Source organism: Thermobia domestica, chromosome 9 (assembly GCF_964235325.1).
Source record: "Thermobia domestica chromosome 9, izTheDome1.hap1.1, whole genome shotgun sequence".
NCBI classification, from domain to species: Eukaryota; Metazoa; Arthropoda; class Insecta; order Zygentoma; family Lepismatidae; genus Thermobia; species Thermobia domestica.
Window position 1 is genome coordinate 33,646,986 of NC_137462.1, and position 20,560 is coordinate 33,667,545.

The 20,560-nt window shown below is 35.9% G+C and overlaps 1 protein-coding gene across 1 annotated transcript in view; it reads right to left on the reverse strand.

Annotated features, from left to right (window-relative positions):
- Positions 1–13,581: 13,581 nt before the first annotated feature.
- The window catches only part of LOC145694537 (uncharacterized), a 105,187-nt gene continuing 98,208 nt past the window's right edge, over positions 13,582–20,560 (reverse strand). Inside the window, exons 6-7 of the mRNA XM_081770852.1 lie at positions 16,548–16,865; positions 13,582–13,872 (exon numbers count right to left, since the gene is read on the reverse strand). Coding sequence (XP_081626978.1) covers positions 13,816–13,872; positions 16,548–16,865 — 375 coding nt within the window. The 3' untranslated portion in view covers positions 13,582–13,815. The remainder of the gene's footprint in view (positions 13,873–16,547; positions 16,866–20,560) is intronic.

Below are 20,560 nucleotides of genomic sequence, written 5' to 3' on the forward strand. Positions count from 1 at the left end.
CTTCTACGTAGAAAAATAAGCCCGCCAAAATATATTGAACATAGGCTTAGAAAATGAGAAAATAAATTTTTGACTTACGACGTCATCACCTCCTATGTCTGGACGCAGGACGGTCTGAAACCATACGTAATGTCTTCTACAAGGCCTCTGGACTTGGAAAACAAAAAAAACGGACGAAAAAGCTCAAATAGAAGAGAAATAACGCAATGTACCATGAAAAACGCGTATGGTACAAAACTGTACCATAGGATCCCCAAAGGGTTAAGAGTATACGTAGTCCAGGAGAGTGTTCGGTATTTCCATTCTCAAAATTTGGTAGCCCTAACACTGTTTTTAAACCTTAACGTTTAGCAGGTTAATGTTTAATGCGTCGCTAATATTAATAGTCGAGTCAAAATACGGTTTGACCTGGGCAAAATTGCAACCTTTAGTTTAACACCTGTATTTTGTTTAGGTACCTCACCTGATGAAAATGTCCAAAATCCGACAAAATCGGACCACGGGAACACCCCCAAAAACGGTTTTCAAAATGGCGGACCATGGTTTTTCGAAAAAATCGTAGACCTTTGCGTTGGTGGCTCTAGTAGCTCTCTTAATTGACACCGACACATGAATGATACCTCGTTGGAACGCTTATAGACCACAAATTCCAACGAAGTCACTTTTGTAGCCATCATGCTCAACCCGTAGAAGAAGAAGAATAAGAAGAAGAAAGTCGATTTTTTAAAAAAAAATTATATTTCTTGGACCCTGGCAACACCGTACTTCTAACGTATAATCAGTTCGCTCTGCATTACATGTTATAATGTTACGTTTGTTTAATGCGTTGTTTTTGTTTTCTTTAACATCATATCAATTTGCTTTCCTTTAGAAGTAAATTAGGCACTTTCCGCCTTATGCAGAGTCGTTTTGATGTGTGATTAACGCCATACTAAAGGTCTGACTACTGCAGGAAACATGTTAACGAACTCTTTAGTATGGCACTAATTACGCGTCAGGACGACTTTGCATAAGGCCCTTTATCTTTACCTAGATAATTGTGTTCGTCGTTACTTCAGGAAACGCGATGACATTGTAAGATTTGAGATATATTTGTTTGCACGAGAAATAATGGAAATCAAACAATTTTAAGCTAAGGCTAACTCGGAGGAGCAAAACTCTTCACCATAATTCTTCATTACATCCTGCCAGAAATTCTACAGATGTGAAAGTTATTGATAATGAAATCTAGAAAACTATTGTAATAACAAGCATGAATGAAACATTTTTTTGTAAAACTTCTATAGCTGTTTATTCTTATTGTATACAGGGTGTTTCATTATTTTTATATTACAGCGCTTGAGGGTTGGATGTAGACACGAAAACAATCAAAAAATAAAGTTTATTACATCGAAGTTGAAAGCTGTGTCTTTTCCGAGTTATGAGCGCGGAGAAAGTGCATGAAATTGAAATTTGAGCATTAATAACGCAAAACTAGTAGTGTTAGAAGAAGCAGTATGGTGAATTTCAGAGGAAACAATACTTATATTTTCGAAAAATTCTACATTCAAGATGTTTGGGAAATTACGCAAGATTGTATTAAACCTTGTTTAATTTAATAAACAATTATCTATGAGACCTTAACTTAATTTGTGAAATTCTGTATCTGCTTTTCCCATAATCTTGAACTTGGTATTTCCTGACAACGCAACTGTAGTTTCGTTCAACGTAAACTTCCTGATAAACTGATATTTCACAAAGAATCAGATAAAATTTGATTTAAACAATCTAATATTCTACTGTACATTCATTATCAACACCTTTTCCATCTTCATCTGAAACTGCACGTGTTAAAGGGCTGTAAATTTCAATATTGTTACAGGCAAAGGTACATGGTAAAGAAGAATCACTACAATTACGATATCTTTTGTATGGTTCATCGCTTTTACACGAGCATTTAATCAGTTTTAGTATCTCAGAGGGTCCCAAGGATACATCTGGCAAAGTTAATGGCACTAAGGTTTTCTGAGCAGTGTCTTTAAAGTATCCATACATGGTAAGGTCTAGTTTAGGTGAATGTGGCAACAATGCACTTTTCTGTACACATGTTTGCAAATGTGCACGTTAGACATTTTCTGCAAAAGCCCTGTTTGTTGGAGTAATCGATTAAAGCTGTCGTGCTTGTTTCTCCCACTTTTTCATGCCACAGTTTTATTCATGCCTCTATAAGAGTTGTACAACTTCCTTTACCATAGCATTTTGTGACAAATACTGAAGCTTGCTCTAGAACACCAGACATTAGAGCTGTATGGTCGCCCAGTAATGACATAGAATATCCATCCTTAATCGTTTTAACAACTTTTCCTTTACCTTACTAAGGCACGAAGCGGTAGTATCACAACCACTCAGAGCGTGAGCTGCCAAACTATTAAGCATGATTTTCCGATGCTCTTGTACAGTTGCACCAGTATCTATGACATTTCGTCCGTGCACTGGTGATTCCACTAACATTTCTGTTGTAATGTTTTTCAGAAACTATCGGTCCCATCCGATATTACAGTCACTTGGGAGTCTTCAGCCAGAGCTACCTGCATTGCTTGTCGCACTAAGATGTTATCCTCTTCATGTGAAGTGATTTTTGTCTTGTCTCTTTGCTACGCCTTTCAAGAAAATTTCGAATGGAACATCTTATGGACCAGTGAGAAACAGTTTATATCATCCAGTATTACCATGGAATTCGAAATCTTATAAGATATTTTGGCAAATCAAATGGATGATTTGTTTTCTGTTCTCTGTCACGCCTAGTATAACTTTCTTTGGAGAGAAAGTAGTTGTAAAATTCAACACATGTATTCGAGATGCACCGGATGCTCTTAATCTTCTTGCTGTGTCTATTGTATTGTATTCTCCATACCGACCAAAACAAGATACACATCACCAGAATTTAATGTTCTTATTATACTTACTTTGAATTGATCAATAAAATCACACACTGTGCCTTTTTAGGCCACTTGCTTCACCACACAAGTTCTGTACAATCAGTTGTTTTTGTTCCTTGTTCCTGAAGCTTAATTCTTTGGGAACAAGTAACTTGTAACAGCCTTCTCATGCTTGATTTACTTGTGCATAGTCTCATTTCATCTGATTCTAAAAACATTGTATTTGGAATTGGAGAAAGTTCGCATGACAGCACCTGATTTATGTCCATATGTATTGAATTTGTTTGAATTCCAATGACTCTTGAGCATATTATGTCTGTGTCCAAGATTTCTGACGTCCCAGTTTTATATTTCTTCCTTTTTTCGGACATTGTTACGATTTTCTTCGGAATCAGATTATAAAAGCTTGATGACCAATCATTTTCAAATTTGACATCATTTTCTTGCAGTTACAACAGCTTCATGAACGTTGACTGCCGACGGAGCTACTTTGCCTGTAGCTATGTTTACGAAACTTTCTGTATGTGTTTCAGGATACATTGGTGTAATTAAGACAGTAACCTTTTTCACGAATTAGATGCTTATCAGCTGCATCAGCCGAAATTCTTGATTTTGCTTCCTCTCTGTTGGTCACTTGCGTATTTAAGTCACTATTTTCACTTACATTCGTGAGATGTTTTTCAGGTGTCTTACAAGAATGTGCTGAATGTCCATGTTTCAACGCCTCTGGACGTTTCCAACTATTCCACCCTTGCTGTCCCCAAATCTCATGAAAAGTCGTTTCTATCCACATGTCACTCCATATACCATTCCAAATATCAGGTATTATGACGCATAACACGGTTAGCACGAAAGAAATTTTGTTGGATAGATATTGACATTTTGTTCATCGAACTTAAGGCAATTCATACGTAGGGTAGTTAGGATGAGATGCAGAAAATATGACATCATGCTATTTACGTAGAATACTAAAAATCGAAACAAAGTTAACTCGAAACGAAATATATAGTTTCAAGTTGACCTATGATGCCAGGAATCGTAGGCTGATTCTTATTCGAATAATGTGATTTGTTTTACACTGCAAACCTCGTGATTTGTAATTATGTTTCGTTAATAGCTTCTAGCGTAATTAGAATGTAGATATGAAATTAAATGAATTTCATATGTGTAAATTTTCTTTAAAAGAACAGACAATTTTAACATTTTAAAGTATCTTTTAACTGTTTTGAAAACGAATATATAAGTAGTCAATACAATTAGCAGTAGGTGCAGGTTGCATCAACAGAAAGTTACAGGTTGCAAATCGGATAAAAAAATATAGAAGCTATGGTCAAATATTTGAAACTTGTTGAAGGATATTCAATACTCCTGCAATGACGCAATTGATGACGTCACCACCCGAGTTCCCCAAGGTTGCCAAGGTGGCATCACTCGAATTTGAAACGACCACATGTTTATCATTCAGAATAAGCAACCAGAAAAACTTAATACGCTAACTTCGGGTTTAGGTCTAGGCTGCCGGACTAAGCCAGAATTTCATCAAGAAAGAAAGGAGGTTCAAGCTTCCATTGCCATATCGTTTTAGGTGTTTGTATATTAGCACTTTCGCTCTTATGCTTACGTGAATATGAAAATTTCAAGCTTCCTGGCAGTTTAGTGATTCTTAACACAATGTAGACATGCAAAACACAAGATAAATAAATCTTTAAAAACACTATTTAAGATGAGTATCTTAAATAGTATCTATCGTTGGAGGAATTATTGCAATATAACTTCAAACAAATACTCTTTCACTTACATGGAAAAATATTTACAACGAAACATAATATGGAAAAAACCAAAAAACTTCATTATTGTTACCAGGGAGTGAAACTGCTGGAATGTTCGCTATTTGCTCTTCATCTATTTATATGAGACAAACTCGGGCAGTTTAATGACTAGAATAATTTCGTGATTCTACACTGTTGTGTATTACGAACTTATTCTAACGATGAGACGAGGACAAATGAATTCTCATAGAGGACAGATGAATTGTAGTCAGTCATGTAGTGGAAGTCGTGAAATAATGACAGCGCTCTGGTGAATTTTGAAGGAACTAATTGAACGTATTACATTCTTGTCGCTGTAATGCGAAACGCGAAGAAGAGTCTGTTTTCGAGTGAATAGTTTTGTATTTGGAAGAATTTGTCTGTAAATTAGTATAAAATAAAAATGAAAGACTCATTGTTTCGATCAACATATACTTTATCAATATATTATTACAGGTTTTGAAATAAATCCTTAAGTTGGGTGCTTATTTGCTTAATGTTTTCACTAAATAATCAGCATGATAAATGAAATTTGTAGTTTACATCATCACTGAAGTGAAAAACAATGTAGGTACACTTATTTCAATCCTGTCTATGGCTTCAATGCCGGAACGTAAATCTGCACTAGAGAAAGCAAGGTTCTCTTACAATAATTCCGCACAGTCAAGCATTACTGAGAGTCACATAAATCCTACAAACAATATACGGATACAATTTAACAGAACGTCCAGGTAGCTCTGAGTGTTAAATAAGAAAGGGCAAAAAGAGGATAGAGAGATACCTAAAGCATTGTGCTCGGCGATTCGTTTAACTCCTTCCTGCTCTACATGCATCAATGATACACGTCGAATTATCAGTGTGGTTTTTGCTCTAGCCTTTACGACGATGATGTGCACGGTGAAAATTGGATTGAGTTTCTACATAGTGTTGAGTGGTTTCACCATCTGTGCCAAGAACTGACAAAATACAAATAGAGCATCATCCGCATTGGATTCAGAGTAGAAGATGACTGAGTTCAACTTAATAACGCCAACTACAGTTGGTATTTTGACATAGACACGAGAAATGAAACTGAGTTAATTTTCAAAAACGGAAGGCTTCAGAGAGACGAATATTTCGACCTTGAGCCAGTTTCGGGCTTCGTCCAGTGCGTTAAAAGGGTACCCTGAGTCTTTCTCGGGCATGGATGGAAAGTGTTAATATCTATCTCAGTATTGTAAATGGTTATTTTTTCATAATATCTTGTTCAAAGTGCTAGGTTAAATTCCGTAATTCCCCCTATTCGTATGTTACTTGTGTGAATAAATGCCCATTTCGACTGAAGATTTTTATGCATAAATTCAACTGTTAACCTAATTGCTTATCAAAGCATTGTATTCTTATCCATAAATATAAGTAAAAGAGAAGTAAGTTTAATAAATGTGAACTTGGATAATTTAGATCTTTACTTCAAGTAAAAACACTCAATTGTCCTCAGGTATGCATCTTTTTTTCTTTCCTTTTCAACATTTTACACACACCTTGATTCACTGCACTCAAAATTCACCCTTCCTACTTTCGAATGTATTTCAAAATAAAAGAGAAACGCAAGACAAACACTGTAAAAGTAACGTCTATCATATACTAGCATATATTACTCGCTTCGCTGGGTTGAAACGAAAATTTAAATGCACAACTTCGTATGTCATGTGTTTAGTATCCGTGAAATATGGTGTTTCCGTTTTTAAACACATCGATTTAAACGGCATCGGAAAGATCATTGATCATCTCGGCGACCCCGAAAACCATGGATTCAACATTAATATTGGTGGCCATTTTCGATCATTTTATTATCTCACTCTCTCCCAAGCTGCGGGGCTGAATTTGGTTTTAAACAGGATCGGAAGTGTCACGATCATCTCAGCGACCCCGGAAACTACGGATTCGACACTAATATGGGTTAGTTTTGATCCGCTTATGTATTTCCCTTTAACTCTTCCCCAAGATCTGGGGCTAAATTTGGATTTAAACAGTATCAGAAATGTCACTGTTCATCTCGGCGACCCCAAGAACTATAGATCCAACACTAATATCGGTCATTTTCGATACCATATATACAATTTCTCCCTCCCCCATGTTGCGAGTCATGGCATCGGAAGTGTAGCCCTTCATCTCAGCAATCCCAAAAAATGTGAAATCAGCACTAATATAGGTCATTTTCGATCATTTTTATATCTCTTCCTCCCCCTTCCCCAAGTTGCGGAGTTGAATTTGATTTTAAACTGAATCGAGAGTATAACTGTTCATCTAAGCGACCCAGAAAACTATAAATTCGACACATAGTGGCCATTTTCATTCATTTTATGTCTCTTTCTCCCCTCCCCAAGGGGCGGGGCTAATTTTGTATTTAAACCGGATCGGAAATGTCACTGTTCATCTGAATAATACCCAAAACTATGGATTAGACACTAATATTGGTCATTTTCGATCATTATTACATATAGCTCCCTCTCCCCTCCTCCATGCTGTGGCACACGGCATCAGAATTGTCACTGTTAATCTTAGCTACTCCTAAAACTATGGATTCGACACTAATATTAGTCTTTTCGATCATTTTTAAATGTTTGTCCCCCTCCCCTACGTTGTACCATGCCCCTCCCCAACTATCAGGGCTGAACTTGGATTGAAACAGCATCAGACGCATCACTGTTTCTCTCATCGACCCCGAACACTATGGATTCAATACTGATATTAGTCAATTTTCTCTCTCCCTCCCCCACTCCTACGTTGCATCGTCAAAGTGAATAGCCTAAAGTAATATAAAACTCATTATGTTGAAACTCATGTATGTTGAAAATTTGATTGAGATCGATCGGGCGGTTCAGGAAATTTAGAGTCACAAACATAGTGATTTTCAATTGTATTTATAGAGACTAGCCTTTGGCTAGCTGGGGCTCCGTCCCCAGTCCCCGCGTTTGCACGGCCTACAGCGTCGCATCTCTTAGGTATCAGCCTTTGCATCAAGACTGAATTTTGCGCATTTGCTCTTTAATTACATTTCCTGAATTTGGCAAAGCTGGGAGCTTTGCCCAATGTCCCTCACGTTTACTCAACCTACGGCCTCGCACCTCATAAATCCGCAATTCTACCAAATTTCAAGTTTTTTTTTCCTATTTCAACTATTTAAAAGTTAAGATTTTGTATTTCAAGAAAACGCCCATTTACATAACATGGGAATTTCTTTATCTCCTATTTAGACCCCTTAGAAAGTAAAATATTCACTTTTGGCATTTTTCAGTAGGTTAGTCCCGGAATGCTACAATCATGCGAAATTTCATCATTCTAATCCTGCCGGAAGTGCCTACACATTTCAGTTTGTAGGCACGTAGCCAAGGGGTGGGTCCGAGGGGTCCGGACCGCCCCCCCCCCTTCGGGACCAGAAATGAAAAAAAAATAAGGAAGGATGCAAAAAAGAAACGAGGAAAAGAAGAATCAGCGTTAAAAATATAAAGCTACAGCAAGCGTTTGGTTACTCTTTCTTCTGAGTAGCTTTGTGTGGAGCAAACGAGGGGTCAAGTTTAAATTGGATATTATTGTAACGGAGCATTGCGAATTCCATCGAGCTCCATGTTAATCCCATGGACTACAAATCACGATTGATAAACCGGTTCGATCAGATAGACTCTCAGGTAGAACTTAAGAAATGCCCACAATCACCAATAATATGAGCCTGGCTACATAGATTCCAGTTACATTTATTCAAGAAATTTTCAGTTTCGCCGCAACTGAATTCATTTTATAGAATGTCTTTACTGCCGAAAGAGATCTCGTTGCTGTCCTTGGCAGTATTAAACGAAGATAAGAAAAAGAAGAAAGAAAACAAGAAGAACCGAGTTCGAATGACCTCTAAAGACTATCTTTCTCAATATGTTTTTATATTCTTTTACTCGAGATTTCTCCATAGTTTGTTATTAAAATACTTAATAACATATTCTCATTTTATTGTCCTAACAAACCAATATGGGTACGTTGCCAGTAAAATAGTTCAGACTGATCGAGCCCCTGGTGTGTAACCGCAGTATATCATGTCACGCCCCCCCCCCCAATATATGTTGCCAGTAAAATAATTTAGAATGATCGAGCCCCTTGTGTGATAACCATAGTATTTTGTCACGGACCCCCCCTATTACAAAATCCTGGCTACATGACTGAAAGATGTCCCATATAAATAACACGGAAAAGATTTTTCAGTTCCCCATAAAACCACTCTACAGTTGAAAATTTTTACTTTTACTTATTTACTTAGTCAACGCTAACGAAAACGTACAAGCATACCGAATTTAAGTTTTTATTCCCATTCCAAGTATCTAAAACATGAGATCATAGATTAAAAAAACAGCCATTTAAATAATATGGGGTAAATTTTTCATCCCTTCTTTAGACTCCCTAAATATTAAAAATATTCACTTTTGGCAATTTTCCTGTCTGTTGGTCTCGGAAAGCTACATTCATGCCAAATTTCAACTTTCCACGTCAACTGGAAGTGCCCCTTTAATTTATGTCAGCTCATGTAGTTTAGGGTGACCAACCGTCCCCTAAAAAGGAGATTGTCCCGTTTTTTGACTACCATTTGTGGTCTTCCGAAAAAAATTCCCGGGACGCCAAAATGTCCCGTATTTACGTACATTGGGTACGAAAGAACTTTCCAATCTAATATTTCCTAATTTATATTATTATTTTGAAAGCTATGTGATTATATTGAAATATGTTTAATTACTGAGCATAGTCATTACGACATTTCCGATATTGGATGTAGTGGCTGCACTGTCTTCCCTCCTATGCCTCCCTCTCCAAGACTCCCACTCCGCAGACGACAGTGCAAGGGGCTGAAACCAACTTTTTTACTCTTTATTTCAGGCGATGAAAGACTGATGCGTTGTCCTCAGTACAGTTCAGTGTTTCCGTGATTTGACTAACAAGAAGAAGGCAGACTTTGATAAATGAATTTCGGGGCCACTTTTTGCGAGGAGGTAGTGCACATTTAAAGGGTTAATATTACAAACTGGAAGAGCGCAATGGGCAAAAATGAGGGAGAAAAACCGTCTTCAAAAGTTTTCCAATCGCCACATATAGTGTTCGACGCGCAAATTTATCAAGTGACGGCGTAGTAGAGTGAGTAAAGTGTGCAACTCCTATGCAAAGGGTCCCGGATTCTATTCCCGTTCGAGTCAATCCTTGTTTTGTTTTTTGCTTCAATTAATAAAGTAACCATTTGTAACTATAAATAAAATATTAATTCACCACATGTTTATAATGAATAAAACAATAGAAATTTTAAAATCACTTGTAAAATCTTTCAATGTTCTATGTTAATTAGCAAGAAAATTTAATCTATTTCGTAAATATACTGATATCACGAGTTGTATTATGGTTACGACAGTCAATGGCGCCGATTTCTCTAAATTTTGGAGGGCCTATTCATAAAAAATACACAACAATACATGAAACAATAAAAATACATATGAAAATACATATTCATAAAAATACATGGAGCCCACATGAGCTTGGGAGGCGGGCCCCCATGATCGGCGCCCTTGACAACAGTCGTTGTGTAATAAATGTTCTTGACGCTTAATGTCTTCATCTGTTGACAGTATGCAATTTACAAAGGAGTTGAGGGGAAAATCTTTGCTAATACTGGATGTTCCTATAAGCAATTTCCCCCTCATTCCCCTTGTAATTCTCACACTGTCAACAGATGTAGACACAAAGCTTCAAGAACATTTTTTACACAACGACTGCAGTAACATTAATATTTACGGAAGAGATTAAATTTTGTTCCTAGTTAACATGGAACATCAAAAGAATTTACAAATGATTGAAAATTTCTATTGTTTTATTCATTATAAACATATGGTGAATTAATATTTTACTTATAGTTACAAATGCCCACTTTATTGGTTGAAGCAAAAAAAAACCAAGAAAAACGTTTGACTCGAACGAGAATCGAACCCGAGACCCTTTGAGATTGAGTCGCTGATTCTTCTCACTCTGACACGCCGTCCTTTGGTAAATTTGCGCGTCGTACGATATATGCGTCGAGTAGAAAACTTTAAGACGGTTTTTTCTCCGTCATTTTTGCCCATTGCTCTCTCCCTGTTTGTAATATTAACTCTTTAAATGTGCACTACCACCTCGCAAAAAATGGCCCCGAAGTTCACTTACCAAAGTGTGCCTTCTCCTTGTAAGATGTAACATACTTTCATTTACTATAGGGGAACAAAAGTGTAGAACTATAAAATTGAATGTAAAAAAGAAAACCAGAATGTAAAAAAGAGTAAGAAAAAGCAAATAAAGGGAGTTCGAATCCGATGCTGAGTAGTTCGTTATAAATTCTGTCGGTGACAGATTTTGATTGACAGATATTGATGAATGTTAATACCTAGGTATATTTTTAGTAATGTTTTCAAAATTTCTGTTACTTGCTGATAGTTACTTGTTATTTAATTAATTCTACAAGCTTTTCAATAGGTTTTAAAATGGAAGAGTGTAAATTTGACCTTTTTTGTGAGAGATACACACACACACACAGAGAACCAAGAGGCAAAAAATATATATTTAGGGAAGCAACCTATCCAAAAGCTAAAAGTTGTCCCGTTTTTTCTAGTTGACGATTTGGTCACTCTAATGTAGTTTTATATATAGTTAAGATAAGATTTAGGTATATATCATCTTCAGGATGGGAGTTGTTAATTACTCATTTTTCTTCTCAATAACTCAAATTTAGTGACTTGTAAGTACAGCTGGGTATAACTTGCAAAACACCATATCGTTGCTGCGCCTCGATGAATTGCTATGTGTTAAAACCACAACTTTTCAGGAAAAGCAAAAAACATTCCAAACTTAAAATTTTTCCAATCTGCTTCTATTATGCACTGGACATTGTTGTAGCTTGCTTCAACAATATTATATTACTATTTTTGTGTTTATTGCGCCTTTATAAGCACATAGAGGATTTGTATACATTTTTTTAATACGTACGGTACGTAATAAGAACCTGAAGCCTTTAATTTGAATCTATTATTTTTTCATTGTTGTTGCGAAACAATTGAATATTCACTTTTCACATTATAAGAAACGCTACCTGACAGCTTTCAGATTTATTTGCACCTGACAACTCCTCTTCGACAAAAATGTCACATAGCGGTTCTTCGAGGCGCAGAGACGATATTCTCTTTAAGTTACTGATGTTGCGTTAACTTGGAAACACCATGTGATCTTAAAGTTCAGACATTAATGTAACTTCGAAATATATCATCTTTAATAGCAGGTGTTAACGTAACTTGGATAATGCCACCTCATTTTTAGATACAGATAGTTACGTAACTTGGAAAACATCATGTCCTGTATAAGGTGCAGATGTGAACCTAACTTATTCTCTTTAAGTTACAGATACAGAGACGGCTCGTAAGGTAAGACACTATTCCCTGTTCAGCGTAAGCTCTAAACTCCGATAAACAAAATATTTGTATCCTTCCGCTTGTCACAAATACGATTGGCTAGTGTTGTATCACTCCCACCCCCCACGAGGAGGGGCAAATATACACGTGGATTTTGACAATACTGTCTCGTGTTGTCCAGATACTTACAGCAGCAGCAGAAAAGAAAAAACGCGAAAGATTAAAAAAGTATTTTAATTTCGGTGGTAAACAATTGTTGCTTAGTGAGTAAAGGTTTGCCTTGTTTGTGTTTCACCACAATACTCGCGGAACCGGGATTCATTCCAATCATCTTTCAGACATTAAAAGTAGAACACCCGTCCACAGTTGAATTGGTGCCAGAATTACTGCGCATGCTTAGTGTTTATTTCTATTGTTTCATTAGCCACACTCAATTGCACTATTATTAGGTTATCCGTATTATATTGTTGTCATTTATAATAATATAGCAGTTTTATATGAAGCTTCATAGTAAAAGTAATAATCCAATCACATGAACTATTTTGCGGAGGAGTACAAGCGTAGGTAGGACAACAGCAAATCAGCGAGATTTAGTTTCACGTGGCTTTGTTCATCGCAGTTTAGAGTTTACGCCGAACAATGTTTAGTAAAAATTGAGTCTTTTCTCGAAAAAACTACGAGAAAACTTCCTTAATGTACTAATTGTTGCATACATCAATTAATATATTGGATAACCATTATTCCCATAGTTTTAAAGTACTTTCATTCTTAGCAGTGTGATTTTCTTCACATGCTGCTTCTTTGGAAATTTTATGTAACATTTCCTCTTTAAATAGTAAATGCTCAAATGACTTGGGAAACATCATGTCTTCACTAAGTTGCTGATATTAATCTAACTTGAAAGACATGATGCTCTCTTTAAATTGAAGTCCTGAATTGCATTTCATCCCAAGTCCACTCTGTTTCGTCGTATTTTGCGTTTTATGTGTGTGTGTGTTTTAAGGGCTTTTCATTTGCATAATACGTAAATCAAACTCAAAACCTTTTTCTAAAAAAATACAAAACATTTTAGCTAAACAGAATAGCATGCCAAGTATTATCTTCTTGTCTTTCTTCTAAAATCACAAAAGAGATGTTCTGCAATTTAGGTCTTCAATTGAAGGTGTTAATGTAAGCATTATCTTCTCACTAAATTGCTGATATTAATCTAACTTGAAAAACATGATGCTCTCTTGAAATTAATGGGACTTGAAAACATAATGTCTTCCTTATGTTGCAGATGTTAATTTACCTTGAAAACTCATCTTCTTCAAGTTGTAAATGTATTCAAATGTGTACTAGTTACCATTTCGAAGTTCTTGATCAGAGAAATAACAAGGCGGTAATCCACTTTTGCACTTGATTGTATATACATATTAGATAAAAGTATTGAATGCTATAATTGAGCAAGAGTTTAATACGTTCTTCAACAATAAACAAAGAAAGAATAAGGGCATGTTTTTTATATATATATTTGATACTAAATGCATAAACAATTATAGAGATACATATACCATAAATACATATATTTCACTCGTTCTTGAAAGTGCAAATTAACTTTGTTGGAAAACAAGAAATGGAAAACATGAAACCAGAATAATACAGATTCCATTATTCCTTGGTTGGTGTACCGGAGGGCGATTCTTCATCCCTAACTTCATCTACATTCTGTAAAAAAAAAAAAAAAAAAAAAAAAAAAAAAAAAAAAAAAGCATTTTTCAAAAAGTGTCACAAAAATAATCTTAATTCATACAAATTAAAAGGTGTTTATGTGAAAAAATATGAATAACAATAAGTTATAATGTGGATAACAGACTCGTGATCTGATTCAACACGCAAAAACTCATGACCAGGAGTGGTCCGGAAAGATCAATGGTCCGGAGTGATCCGATCACACCTATGACCCAGTCTGACCCATACATATCCATGATCAGAAAACGATGAAACATCGTCATGCACATGGGTGCATCTGTAAGATCTAATAGAATATAATATATAATTCTAGGAAACACTATATTTCCCCCCCCTCTCACTCTGTGTGTGTGTGTGTGTGTGTGTGTGTGTGTGTGTGTGTGTGTGTGTGTGTGTGTGTGTGTGTGTGTGTGTGTGTTTGTGTCTTCTAACTAAATCTATAATTTTCATTCTTGCTTCTTCTTTTAGTCAGTGTGTCCAAACATTGCACTAGAAGATAATTACAATGTTTAACAAGGTATGAAAGCGTGAGAGGACATAAGCTACATACTTTTGAGGAATCGTCAAAGTTTAATCAGGGACCGCAGTGGCTCAGTGGTAGAGCGTTCACCTCTGGTGCTTGGGGTCCCAGGTTCGATCCCAGCCCCCGCCAAGTGAACGTGTGCGTGGGTTTTCTCGGGGTTCTCCCGTTTCCTCCCACTTTCTTCATTCCACCATTTCATTCATTACTCATCATCACCGTCTCCTTTAGCCTAACCGGCATAACTGTGGGACGTAAAACTCAAAGATTTCATTTCGTCAAAGTTTAATCGAGCGAACTTGCACAACTTGTTTAGAATTTTTCGACTGTTTTAGATTCCACTGAGTCCAAACAATGTTCGCTAAATCTTCTTATGTTTAAAAACCACTCTGCCATATTTCAGTATGAAAAGACAAACAAACATGAACACATACTTGAAATATACAAGATACGGTATCTATATTTTAAAAAAATGTTAACGCTTAAAATCAAAGAAATGTATGTTCGAGATTGAATAGTGAACATCACTTTTCAAATATAAAATTTGGGAGTAACGCTGCAGAACTGATATTTCAGCTGTTTCCGGGTCCGAATCACTGGATATTCTGGGTTTCCGGATCTGTCATGGTCTGGAAACTTAAATCCAGACCCGAATGACGCAGACAAAGTCGTGAAAATACTGACACAGTGACCTATGCCTCTTTCCATCCCTAGAGCAGACTTTTCTAAAATCGATTATCTATAACGTCACAATTTATTGCTTCCATTTTCAGTAGACCAAATGAATAGAACGTGAGTAGACGAAAAACTTGGCAGAACATATAAGCTTCTTTGGGCATCCTGCGTACTACATAAACGCGGCCTGTTAATAAAAGTAATGTGAAAGATACCTCATCAGATCATATTATGCATTTGTAATAATCGATGGCCCAATTTCCATGTTCTCGACACCATTTTCTTCACACTAACCCATTAGGGACGAAGAAAATCGGTTTGGAAATTGCAGCAAGACGGCGAATGTTTAGTTTACGGAACTTATATTAGAGTGAGATTGTCGCAATAGGCTGCTTACGTGCAGATTTAGTTCCGCGATCACTTTTACCGCATTCGCTGTACATTCCTTAGTGAGAATTCTTTCAATGTTAGGTGATCTTCATTCTGGCATGATCTCTACAGGTTGCCATCGCCTTGGATACTGTCGTCGCGATATATTTGCTTCAAATAATCGTGCATACGATTTGCCTTCTTTGGAAATTAAGAGATCTTCCTTCTTCCATGTCTACCGCCTATCTGCTTCTACACACGCTGTCATTCTACCTCTATTTGATTTTTTCCATATCAGTTGAAACTAGTTGTCTTGTTCTTCAGAAATGTGTGTGTTAAACAGTTGCGTCTTTAAGGGGACGCCACATTGGTAAAAATTTAGATTTTATCTCTACGAGCTAACAGAAGAGAGCTTTTTTTGGATCAAAAGATCCAATATATTTCAATCAAAAATTTTCTTATAAACCGTATATCTGGAGAGCTATATACAGTGCAGCCAAACCCAAACTATCACTTAACTGAGCAAACTCGGTATGGTGTGCTTATTCCGTAATATAAAAAACGGAAGCTCGATTTAAGGGCCGTTCAAAAATTTTGTGTCCCCTGATTAAAAAACTCCATTATATTTCAATCAAAAATTTTCTTGTACGCCTTATATCTGGAGAACTACATACAGTGTAGCGAAACCTAAACTATCACTTAGCTGAGTATGATGTGCTTATTCTGTAACAAATACGAAAACTCGATTTAGAGGCCGTTCAAAAATATTCTGACCCCTGATCCAAAAACTAATTATTGGTCAAGATCGCAATCTTTTGATCCATTTTTTAAAGTTATTATTTCTAAAATTCTTGTTAATTTATTACTCCTTGTAAACACCTTTCTGAAGCCATATGAAACAGCTTGTATAAATAAAATTTAAATGTTTATCGATTTAATTTCCCCTAAGAGTTCCCGCTATTGTTAACTATGTGACTGTGAGCTATCAGTAGAACATGTCTTCTAATTTCAAAAACCTATTAAACTTTTATCGCTAAGCTTTTGATATCAGTAAATTTGTAAACCAAAATAATGGAATTTTACTTACATTAAATCCATAAATATCCACTCTGTAGTGCAATTTTTTCCGAGACGTAGATACACCTTCAATGTGCACATGGTGAGGAGTAACTTCTGCAGACAGGTATCTAGTATCACTAGCTTCTTCTGATCCTTGATACACTTTTACCAAAGTGATCCTGTCTTTCGATTCGCTGCCATCTTCAGGCCACTGCACCGTACACGTTTCTTGTCTCTCGAGGATTATAGATGAAGGGCGCTTTACACAATTGAATGTAGCCAATTTCTTCGCTGACTCCAGTTCTTCGCCAATTGCCATGTCATTGAATTTGCGTCGAATCATCAACTGATCAATAGAGAGAGAAAAAGACATAACACATGTTAATGGAAAAAAATAACGGAGGAAGGAACTAACAGTTAAGCCACTGGTTAAAAGTATCCACACTTGGATACGTTTCTAAAGAATGAGTCAGAAAAAACTTGGCCGGTAACTTTGACCAAAAATGTAGGTAAAGAAATGAAAAGAAGAAAGGTCGTTTTAATATTTTAGTTGACTATAAAGTAAAAAAAAATTAAACAAACAAAATATATCATAAGGAACTAATTATGGAAAAATGCTCGTACATTACTTTTAATCCGCTTCATAAGAGTTCGCACAGCTTCTCCTTTATTTGATTGGCAGCTGCAGTCCACTTGCGACGAAAAGTTTTCAAGTCAGCCGCCTTCCCTTTTGATGTTTTCAATGTTCTTTTAATGTGGGCCCAATATTTTTCAATTGGCCTAATTTCAGGGCAATTTGGTGGATTTGCCTCTCTTCGAACTGCGACGATACCCTTTTCTTTATAACAATCAGTGGCTGCATTAGAGTAGTGAGAGGTAGCAAGATCTGGCCTAAAGAAAACAGAGTTACTGTGTGACATCACAAATGGATACAAGTGTTTTTGTAAACACTCCTTCGTATAAATTTCGCCGTTAATTGTCCCTGTTGTGATGAACTCCTTGCTTTTTTTACCGCATGAACAAATAACTTGCCAAATCAAATATTTTTTGAGATATTTGGATGCCTTCCGTTGTTTAAATTTATCCTGCACATCTCCCTTCTTCAGTGCCACGTAGTACTCCTTTCCGATAATTTGACTGAAATCAGCGACACAATAGGTTTCGTTGTCCATAATGCAACATTCATATTGAGTAAGGTACTGATCATAGAGTTTTCTTGTTCTGGATTTTGCCGTCAGTTGTTGCTTTTCGTCTCGGTTAGGTACCTTTTGCACTTTGAAAGATTGTAAAACTTTCCTTACTTTAATTCTGTGCACTGTAGATTGGGACGCTTTGACCACACCAGCAAATGCTCTTTCCGATAAATTCGGATTCTGTCGCAGCAATGCAGTAACCCTTTTTTCCAGTTTCGGTTGGCTAGTCCCCGGTTTTCTATTTGAGCCAGGTTTCTTTCAACAGTTAAATCTTGTGTGTACTTTTTAATTACATTTTGCACAGTAGACCGAGGGTACTTTACGAGTTTGCTTAATTTATTTAAGGACATACCTGGATTTTCGAGGTATTTGTTCACAATTAGTTTTCGTTTTTCTAACTGACTCATCGTTCTTTACCACACCACGCGCACTTCACAACTGACAATCTATTCGTGAGTAAGATCGGCAGTCTGTCCTTGCTTATGCACAGTGCTGCCAATGTTTATCTTATATACTAGAAAATATGGCGGGAGGAAAGCGGCCAAGTTTTATCTGACTCATTCTTTAATTGCACTTTTTAACCTAAGGTTTGAATCCAATGGAACAGTTTATTTACAGTCCATGTGGTCCATGTTGTCACGAGAAAATTTACCTGAAAGTTGGAATATCCATATTTATTTATATTCCAACTTTCAGGTAAATTTTCTCGTGACAACATGGACCACATGGGCTGTTCATAAACAGTTCCATTGGATTCAGAAACGTTAAATAAGTATAAAAACTGCAATTTGAAATTTATCCAAGTGTGAGCAATTTTACCAGCAGCATGAGCGTTAGTTCTTTCCAGAAAAATAATAGATCAGTCTCTTCAACCTCACTTGGATTCAGATCAAGTAATGTTCAAAGGTAATCACACCTTAATTTGTTTAAGTGCTGTGGGATTGAGAAATTTCATATAGAATAAGATTGTGAGGCAATAAGGGTCTTTGGTATTGAGAATGATAGAGGTTTGAAGTAAGTGTAGATTTCTGGTTATCCTAACAGCACACTTGGTAGATGACTTATTAGAAAAGATACCATTTTAAAGAATCTGTTTTTAAACGAAGCTGGTGATATATTAAAGACAAAGTCCACTGGTAAAGTTGGTCAGTTACAAACTGGTAGAGGTAAGAGATACCGCATAAAGAGAGCCACATAAACGCAAAGCTTCCGTAATAAGATCAGGACCATCGAGAAAACAAAACGCAGCCGAAATGTTAAACTCTCCAACTGCCATTGTTCCTAGATGTAAAAGTAAATCTTCTTATACGCGCCTTCTCTTTCTCTTGCAAAAATTAGCAAAATATCATCTCTCTATGACTTACAGTTCTCGAGATATGGCTGCTTAAACATCTAGAAATTCAAACTTTTTTGGCCAATATCTCAGGAACGGTGGCCAGTTAGCCAGTGGCCATGGGTTATTATTTGGTACCAAAATATTTACCATCCTCTTAGATATTGGTCAACATCAATATCATCTCTCTACAACTTATGGTTCCCAAGCTATGGCATGTGAAATATCTAGAAATTGGTTATTTTGGGCCAATATCACGGGAACGGTAAGTCATAGAGAGATAATATTGCTGTTAATCAATACCTAAGAGGATGGTAAACGTTTTGGTACTGATATTAATTGGTGACCAATGGCCAACTGGCCATGGCGTGGCCAAACTAGTGGCCAGATGGACAATGGCCGCCGGTTACTATTCGGTGACAAAATATTTGCTATCCTTTTAGATATTGATCAACAAAAATATGACTTACGGTTCCCGAGATATGGCTCCTTAAATCTCTGGAAGTCGGCCATTTTTTTGGCCAATATCTCGGGAACGGTAAGAGTGACGCAAAAAATGTAATCCCTTTCTCAGATAGTTTTTGATGCTTTATCAAATGCAGGGTTCAAAATTAAAAAATATTGCAAATAACAGACAGACGGACAAACAAACAGACAGACACACAGACATAGAGAATTCAGTAACGAACTTTTAAAGTCCATTGAATATACACTGAAGAAATATTAATGCTAGCATATATATATATATATATATATATATATATATATATATATATGCTAGGGAAAGTGATATATATATATATATATATATATATATATATATATATATATATATATATATATATATATATACTGTATTATTCATGAACTTCCAATGACTGATAAACCACCGTTGGATTAATCTGGACACATCGTATTCCTCACGAGTTCACTGGGTACATAGGCAAAAATCGTAATATTTATTTTGACAGCTTAGCAATGATTATCCCGAAGAAGATTAAATTACTTTAAGTAATAATACAGGTTTATTTTGTAAATAGTTTACCTTATCAACATGATAACTATGTTTTGTATGGCTATTTTATATTATTTTTCTTTATCATAAATAGAACGTATTAATTCATTTAAAAAACTTCAAAATTGCTCAAAAAGAAAAATCTGAACACGAAAGAAAAAATAGTGTATAAATATGGAAACATTTTTTATACAAAGGAATTTATTTAAATTGCATAATGTTTCTAATTACCTGTACTATTTTCGTTTAGAAGTTTTAATTCCTGAACAAACAAACAAAAAAAGTTGTTCACAACATCGAAAATGTATATTTAATGATGTTGATCGTTGATATATTAATCAATCATTAATTTGTTGTCTGTTGTTGTATGCACAACCTGACTTTTTTCTCAATATTCATGTAATGTTCATAATAACAATGATGATTCGTAATGTTACCATGTAATTCGTTTAATGGTGAACATTGTTTTGCTTTAAGATCAACGTTATCTAATATTTTTT